Source organism: Pygocentrus nattereri, chromosome 23, assembly GCF_015220715.1.
Source record: "Pygocentrus nattereri isolate fPygNat1 chromosome 23, fPygNat1.pri, whole genome shotgun sequence".
Classification (NCBI taxonomy): Eukaryota; Metazoa; Chordata; class Actinopteri; order Characiformes; family Serrasalmidae; genus Pygocentrus; species Pygocentrus nattereri.
Window position 1 is genome coordinate 29,006,315 of NC_051233.1, and position 8,331 is coordinate 29,014,645.

General features: G+C 39.2%; 1 protein-coding gene across 1 annotated transcript; it reads left to right on the forward strand.

The window, feature by feature from the left end:
- Positions 1 to 1,743: 1,743 nt before the first annotated feature.
- Positions 1,744 to 7,980, forward strand: nccrp1 (P1, F-box associated domain containing). The gene is made up of 6 exons (XM_017713895.2): positions 1,744 to 1,933; positions 3,320 to 3,406; positions 3,636 to 3,732; positions 5,694 to 5,789; positions 6,685 to 6,823; positions 7,646 to 7,980. The coding sequence occupies exons 1-6, from the start codon at positions 1,789 to 1,791 to the stop codon at positions 7,790 to 7,792; spliced, it is 711 nt and encodes a 236-aa protein (XP_017569384.1). The 5' UTR covers positions 1,744 to 1,788; the 3' UTR covers positions 7,793 to 7,980.
- The last annotated feature ends 351 nt before the right edge of the window (positions 7,981 to 8,331 follow it).

Genomic DNA, 8,331 nt, shown 5'->3' on the forward strand with positions numbered 1-8,331 from the left:
TAAGAAAGGAATTCAACCTACTTCATCATACAGGCAACTGTGTTTATGTAAAATGTTTTGTTCACATGTTATGATGTTAAATATTTTGTTGACACATTTGAATAATCCGAAAAAAAAAAATTCCAGTGTGGTTTTAACCTTTTCAACTCCTCGGGACCACCGGTGGTTCCAAAACGCACTTCGCCATATTCTTCATAACTTTCATATTTCATAAGCTACATTCAGAAGATGGGTGTCGTATGAGAGCCGTAACTGTCTTCTTTCCAGCCAAATAGGTGAGTAATGTAATTTTAAACCCTTATAATAGAAGAAGCTGAACTCTACTGAAAGTCGACCAATTTTCCCATAAATCTGGGCTACAAACTACAAACAGATGGCATCTCTTCGGTGATCTGCTCTGTAAAAATGATTTTTTATAAAATAATAGTAAGATTTGTGGCTTTCAGCATTAAATTACAAGCATATAGCAATATATGTGATCATAAAACACATGCTCTGTTAATTTGAAGGTGGCTTTTAAAAAATGTATAAATAAATAAAATAAAAATTGACATTAATTTCATGCAGTTACTGAATAACTTACGATTTGGTCACGTAAATTCAGATGGACAAACCAAATTATACCCTGTTCAATACAGGCCGCTTTACTTTACAGGTGTAAAAGGGTAGAGAGCAGTTCAATGCTCAAGTAAAAGTATTATTACCCCTGATAAATAAGGAGTTCTGCAGAAGTTAAAGAGTTTTTAGAGAAAACAAACTGAGTGGAATAAAACGTGAGCTCAAAAAACTACTCAAGCACCAGGTAACTTACAGAACTACAGTGGACCTTCTTAGTACATCCGACATCAGCACAGGAACTGAAGTTTAGGCTCTGCTCTTTTATTTTGTTGGATCCTTGCAGCCTAAAACAAAGCGATGACCCTCAGACGTCAGTGGGGTGACCAACCACCAAGCAGTACTGATCACATCATGAAATCATACATAAAAAGTAATTAGTAAATATATTTTAATGGGCAAAAAGTAGATTACTGTCTTGCTTAAGTACACTAAGTAAGAAAAGAGGGTTCTTCAAGGGTTCTTTAGTAAAGGATATGGTTCTTTGTAGAACCATGAGCACTCAAACAACCTCAGCATAATTAAACAGTTCTGTCCATCATGAAAGGGTTCTTCAGATTGATGGAGAATGTGCTGTAGATGGTTCTGTATAGAACGGTTTCAAAAAGGGCTCTTCTGTTGTTACAATGTCAAGCATTAAACAACAGAGTAAGCTTTGTTGGTGCTACATAGAACCATCTACAGCGCATTCTGCAATCTGAAGGAGGCCTTCAGGATGCGAAGAACCATTTAATCATGCCAAGGGTGTTCATGGTTCTACACAGAACCATTTTCTTTAATAGAGAACCCTTGAAGAACCGTGTGAGTGTACTAAAGCAAGACAGCAATCTACTTTTCCCTCATTAACATTTAGTTCCTAATTACTTTTGTGTTTGATTTTATGATGATACCATGCCAAGAGCGTTCATTGCGTTCATGGGTTCTTTACTACAGAACCTTTAATGAACCATTGGAAAGTGCTCAGGAAAGCACAAATCAATCAAAAGTCTACTTGAGTACATGTAACTGAGTTACTACCCACCACTGATCATCACAGTGATTGTGACAGACACGCAGTGCAGAAACGCTCAGATGCTGTAATCCAGCTCTGATGGGTGGGGCAGCAGATATAAAGCAGAGCTCCCAGCCTGGATTCTTCCTGTTCCTGCCACAGAGTGCAGGGAAGGGGCTCCGATGGCGGATGAATGGAAGCAGAAGTGTGACCAGCTTTGGCAGCTGGGGGCGAACGGGGTCCCCACGCCAGACGGGGTGGACTGGAAGGCGGTCTACGAGAAGAAGCCCCTGGGGCGGAATCTGCTGAAGAACCCGGCGCCGCACGGTCAGTGTCCGTGTATTAGACCGCGTCTAATCGCGTGTTTACGTTTCTGTCCGCTGTCCTAACGTCTGCCGGACGGTATTTAAAGTGGGATTTCATCAGGTCGAAGTTGGTTTCCTATTCGCTCCGAACTTCCCCGTTCCACCTTAAATGGTGCAGCTGTTACATTAACTTCTGCACCATTTAAGGTGGAACGGCAAAGTTCGAACAAGAGGCTGGCTTCAACCAAGGGATTCGGACAAATGCGCGTTTAATAGATGTTCCAGCTGGAAAAAAGCTCGGTTTTTCTCCATGACTCGCTCGCCAACGTTAACTCGAACGCTTTGTTATTGCTAAGTTAGCTAGCTTAGCAAAGCTAGGGTTAACCCCGAGTTCAGTTTATTATCCATCGGGTTTCAGGAAACGTCTCCTTACTGTTTGAGATAAAGGCTGTTTTAGTTCAGGTTTTCGTCAAGCTGAATTAAACAACTGCTGGGTTTTAGCAGCTTTATGGTTTTGGAGGAAACCGCACTTTTTGAGCTCGCTAGCCTCACTGTTTATGTTAACCAAGCGGCTGCAGTTCAGTAGTTAGTTACGTTAACTAGCTACAGTATTTGAGTCCGCCTGAACTGAAACGCCCTTCTTACCTTCTTATTTCACGGTGTTTGTCATATTAAGTTCGATATCATGTAATTCGAAGGGGGAAATACGGTTTTCCTACAATGTTGCATCAAATTGAAATTACTTTTGGCCGCCTTTAAAACATACTCTGATTTTGAATTGTGTCACTCTGCACCAGTGGGCGGGGCACAGTAATATTGACCAATCATATCGTGTGTGTGTGTGTGTGTGTGTGTGTGTGTGTGTGTGTGTGTGTGTGTGTGTGTGTGTGTAGATAATTTTTCTAATTAATAATTTTAATTTGACTGAAAAATCATAATTTTTTTGCATTTTTGTTGATTGATAGTAATCAATCATTTGGTTAATTTCTGGATTTTTTATTAAAGAACAAATAAATATTATTTAATTTTTAAATTAAATTATTTTAATCCATAGTCCTATAAATAGCACAGATAATTGCAGTTTGACCAACTTAAAGTAATGGTTCACTGAAAAAATCTATTTAGCTTTTCTTTCTTTCTTTTTCTTTTTTAATTGTAGTAATAGCAACAGAATTTCATTAGTTTATTTATTTATTCATTTTTATTCTGCTACACTAGTATAATAGTTTATGGGGGGGGGGGCTTTTTCTCCCCTGTAATGTTTCTTTAATGGCAGTCTGACCCTGTTCACCTGAGGAAGAGTGTGATTGTGTGAGTAGGTGGTTGTGCAATGGGGTTGTTATTCCTGGGCGTTTCACTTTGTCAGCAGAACCTAATGAGTGTTAATTTTGCCTGTGTTTGTGTCCAGGTGTGAGTCACAGCTCTGCTCCACCAGAGCGGGAAGTTACAGGAATCCCTCCAAGTCCTGACCAGCCCCCCCAGTTTGAACCGACAGGTAAAGTGGAAGACCAGAAGCCATAAATAGCATAAAATGATGAGGAAATTTGTCACGTTTTGTACAATCCAAGTGGCCACATCAGTTATCAGGCTCTTAATTGTGCTCCTAACACACTATTTTAATTCTGAGTCTGATTCTCTGCAGATCTGCACGCGTCACACGGTCTCGCTGTGTATTCGTATTGATTGTCCTCAGTTCTACACGTCACTGTGTCTCTCCGTTTCAGGTGATTTCTCAGGTTGGAGCACCAGCACAGAAGTTTTGCCGTATGACACCAGTGGTATTCCTCCGGGTGTGGTGGTCTGCTATTTGCCGCAGTTCAGGTGAGTCACAGCGGTGGGTGGGATCGACAGAATAAACCTTTTGTGATTTTAGGCTTAAAGGTGGGCCATAAAACGTCGCAATATTTGAAAACATTTTTAGAAAAGACAGTGTAAATATGGCTAAATTGAAGTTTTAACAGTAGCACCACATTTCCAAGTCATGAAACATTAAAATTTCATCGTTTTTCTAAAAGAAAACATTTGATGTAGTATATAAACATTATTTAAGTTTTGAAAATGGTCCTACAGAAATAAATAACGACTGTTTGGTGAAGTTGGGACATAAAACCAAACAAACACGAGTTGGACCTCACGGAAGAAAATAAAATACAGTCTTATGCAAAAGTTTGAACACCCCAGTGAAATTCAATGGATGCACACAAATATCCCATTTTGTTTTTCACATACCACATTTTTTTCTACAAAAATTCAGTAATTGTGCCTTAAAATTAGATTAAGATTAAGTGACCTTTATTAGTCGCACAATGAGGAAAATTTGAACCCATGCGTGCAGTAAAACACCCACATGCACGCTAGTGAATGCACACACACACACTAGGGAGCAGTGAGCACACTTTCCCAGAGAGGTGGGCAGCCCTAGCCACAGCACCCGGGGAGCAGTTGGGGGTTAGGTGTCTTGCTCAAGGACACTTCAGTCACGTACTGTCGGCTCAGGGGATCAAGCCAGCAATCTTCCAGTCACAGGGCTGGTTCCGGGACCTCCTGCCCACAACTGCTCCCTGTGCAGAAGTGTTCTCCGCAGAGGATATGTTCACTTATTTTTACTTTTCACAAACTTGTGCATATGAAAAATGTTGAATATGGACCTTTTTAGTAAATATGAGAGTAATGACTTTTTAATTCATTGTCTGCAAAAATAAGCTACTTAAATAGAAGCTTGTTATAATTTCATTAGTAATATAACGGCATAATCAGCTTTTACCTAGCCTGTGGATGTTTACAGGCTCTAAACATGTATTGTTTTTAATGAAACTTGCAGTTGTTTGTTGTTCAATTGTCCTCGACTTGCAGTTTGGTGATTTCCTTGTTCAAACCCAGCCGATTCAAGTCACGCCAGGTTTAGTGGGTGTTTTTTTGAAAAACACTGTGCTGGACACTGAGGTTAAATACCCCGTTCCAGAAGTGCTGATGATACCCATCTTACTCAGATAAGCTTGAAAATTATACCTTTTTCTCACAGATTGACCACTTAATCATTGACCTCAGGCTCTCTTCTTCTACCTAGAGGCCTCTGCCCTCCTAGCCTGTCCGTCTGTGTTTGTGTTTTCTGTGTTCTGTCTTGTTTAGTGTATTTTCGTCTCTTTACTTTGGGACTGTTTTTATTTTGACATTTTAAGTCAGTTTTATTTCCTTGATTAGATTTCATTTGAACTCGTATACCGCACCGTTGATGGCACTCGTTTTGTCTTGTAGGAGCTTGCAGGGCCTGTTTGTTCTGCTACTCTGTTAAGGAATGCATTAACACACAGTCCAAACATTGACTTGGTATTTACAGCCTTCCATTCCATTCAGGAGACTTGCTTTCAGTTCTTCCACACCTTTAAAGTTCAGTCTTGTATGTTGGTTTAGCATTTACTGCTTCTCACAATCAAAAATAATCAAACACGTTCAGTGGTGTTGAGGCCCGGACTCTGGGGTGGTCAGGCCATCGTTCAGCTTCTTTTTTTTGGTGTGTCCGTCTCCTTTTCTCAGTGAGGTTCTTCTTAAGCAGTCACACATCCTTTCAGACCCACAGCGCTGAGTGGTCTTCTCACAGTGGAAGGATGGACAAACACCTGTGGATGCTTTCAGATCTGATGAAAGCTTTAAGGCTCAAACTATTCAAACACTTCAGTGGTCCACGACTGTGGTCTTCCACATCTGATGGAGGTGTTGTTTTGGTTTACTGTTATAGTATTGGTGGGTTGGTGTTCTGATGGGGTGTTTGTGCTCCTCTTCAGGTGGTTTTCTATGGAGCAGCACATTGACCTGAAGGCTGAGGGACTGTGGGATGAGCTACTGGACACCTTTCAGCCAGACATAGCCGTTGAGGACTGGTAGGTTATAAACACTTACTAGCAATGGGTGTAGCTATTCAAATATACAGGTATATGCAAATATCCACATTCATCTTAGTGTGTTTGTTTAATCATGTTTTCAGGTAATGCGTATGTATTTAATAAAAACAATAGAAAATGAAACAATTACGCACTACCCTGAATCATTCCTTTTTTCCATTAAACTCATTACAATCACTACAAATACTGAAACACCACCTACAAATCACCTGTCATGCAAGCTGTTAACAAAAAACAAATGTTAATGCTTTCATTTTTATTCATAACCTATATGTATACTGGCCAGTGGAGCCACTATAAAAAAAAAAAAAAATTTATGCATTTTTGCAACAGAAGGGTTATTACTGGGAAATGTTTCCAAACTTTTGAACAGTGGCTAAACTTAAATCGTTTACATGTTTACAAAGAAGAATAATAAAGAACACGAGCAGCTTCACTATGATTGGTGAGCAAATCTGAAAAGCTGTTTTATTGTAGTATTAATTGAACTACTATTGAAAATGGGTTTCTAAGTTCTTATAATAATAATAATAATAATAATAATAAAATTAACTTCCAGAATGAAGTTCTAATAAATCTGACATTCAGAATAAAGTTCTAATAAAATTAACATCAAGAATGAATTTCTGATCAAATAATTTTAATAAAATGAATTAATCCAGAATGAAGCTGTAGTGAACCTGATATCCAGACCAAAGTTCGAATAAAATGAATTTCCAGAATAAAATTCTAATAAATTGTGATTCAGAATGAAGTACTAATTGAAGTAATATTGAAAATGAATTTCTGTATAATACAATAATAAATAGTGTGTGTGTGTGTGTGTGTGTGTGTGTGTGTGTGTGTGTGTGTGTGTGTGTGTGTGTGTGTGCAGGTATGAGGAGAGCCAGCTTCATGCCTCTATTTATGAGCTTAATGTGAAGCTGCTGGCAGCTGACGGACAGACGGTCATTAAAGAGCACACCTGCAGCCCCACAGAGAACATGGAGAACTACTCACACGACTGGAAACAGGTAACTTGTGTGTGTGTGTGTGTGTGTGTGTGTGTGTGTGTGTGTTGCAATTGCATGTTGAGAAACGTTTTTCTTAAACTGTTGGACTATTTGCTCACGCAGTTGTTCACGCAGTGGTGAACCTCACCCGTCCTTGCTTGTGAACGACCGAGCCTTTCAGGGATGCTCCCTTTATACCCAATCATGACACTCACCTGTTTCCAATTAACCTGTTCACCTGTGGAATGTTCCAAACAGGTGTTTTTGAGGATTCCTCAACTTTCCCAGTCTTTTTTTTGCCCCTGTCCCAACTTCTTTGGAGCGTGTTGCAGGCGTCAAATACAAAATGAGTGAATATTTGCAACAAACAATAAAGTTTATCTGTTTGAACATTAAATATCTTGTCTTTGTAGTGTATTCAATTGAATGTTATATTCTGTTTTTATTTATGTTCTACACAACAACCCAACTTCATTGGAATTGGGTGTGGGTGTGTATGTGTGTTTGTGTATATACTTATGTGTATATGTTACACTCATGCACACACTCCCACACACATACACTCTATTCTAAAAAAAAAAAAAAAAATACAAGTATATGAACTCATGTTAGTCACTAAATCAAGCTAAACACAAAGAACTCACTAAATCTAGCTAGCTAAGATTAAACAAGACTGAATTTCAAATAGCTGTAATGGTTAAAACCCTGACATGTTTGCGGTCCAAACACAGCAAGATGGTAAAAAAATGATCCAGAGTTGTTCTTGAATGTTCCTCTTGGCTTGTATGGAGTTGATGTAATACCTCATAACTACAGTAACACATACTACGTGTCTGTGTGCAGGTTTCTCATGTGTTCTCCGGCTACGGGCCCGGCGTGAGGTACATCTGCTTCCGTCACAAACTGAAAAACCAGTTCATGGTGGAGTTCTTTGGCACCTTAGTTACCGACAGCTCTGTTGTTATCAAGTCAACAAGATCTGCCTCATAAGTCCATCACAACTGGAGATCTACTGTAGACTCTGCAGGGAGGTGGTGTTTGCAGCATAGACAAACTGCTTACCTTCCTCTGATTTTATGGCATTAACCATCAGGCCTTATTGTTTTAGCTACAGATTTGCTTGAATTTTATCAGATGTATTAAACACTTCAATTAAACCAAAGAATTTGTCATTATTATTGAATTGTTGCTTGTATTTTATTCATTCTGTCAAAGGAGATTAAAAAATGCTGTGTAATTCAGAGATATAAACAAAGTAACTCGAAGTGGTTTGGTGTGAAATGGTTTATTATAGAGAAACTTGGACTCAGATGTCTTTAAAGTGGTGGTGATGGGAACGAGGGGTCGACATGTCTACAATACAGATACAGCCTTTTTATTCGCTGTCCCAAGCCACCAGTGAACCTGCACGTGTTCTGAGTTGTGTATGAATGGATTTTAACGATTAGGACAAAACCTTGAAAGTAACGTTACAAAGTTTCAGGCTTTAGGCAGGGTATTTTGTAATGACTTGGAGTTTAGAGGTGGAT

Bases quoted from the DNA above. Each gene is read 5' to 3' on its own strand.
- nccrp1 (XM_017713895.2), top strand. From the start codon at position 1,789: ATGGCGGATGAATGGAAGCAGAAGTGTGACCAGCTTTGGCAGCTGGGG. The intron at 5,790-6,684 runs GTAGGTTATAAA...GTGTGTGTGCAG, and splicing joins GACATAGCCGTTGAGGACTG to GTATGAGGAGAGCCAGCTTC. The intron at 6,824-7,645 runs GTAACTTGTGTG...GTCTGTGTGCAG, and splicing joins ACTCACACGACTGGAAACAG to GTTTCTCATGTGTTCTCCGG.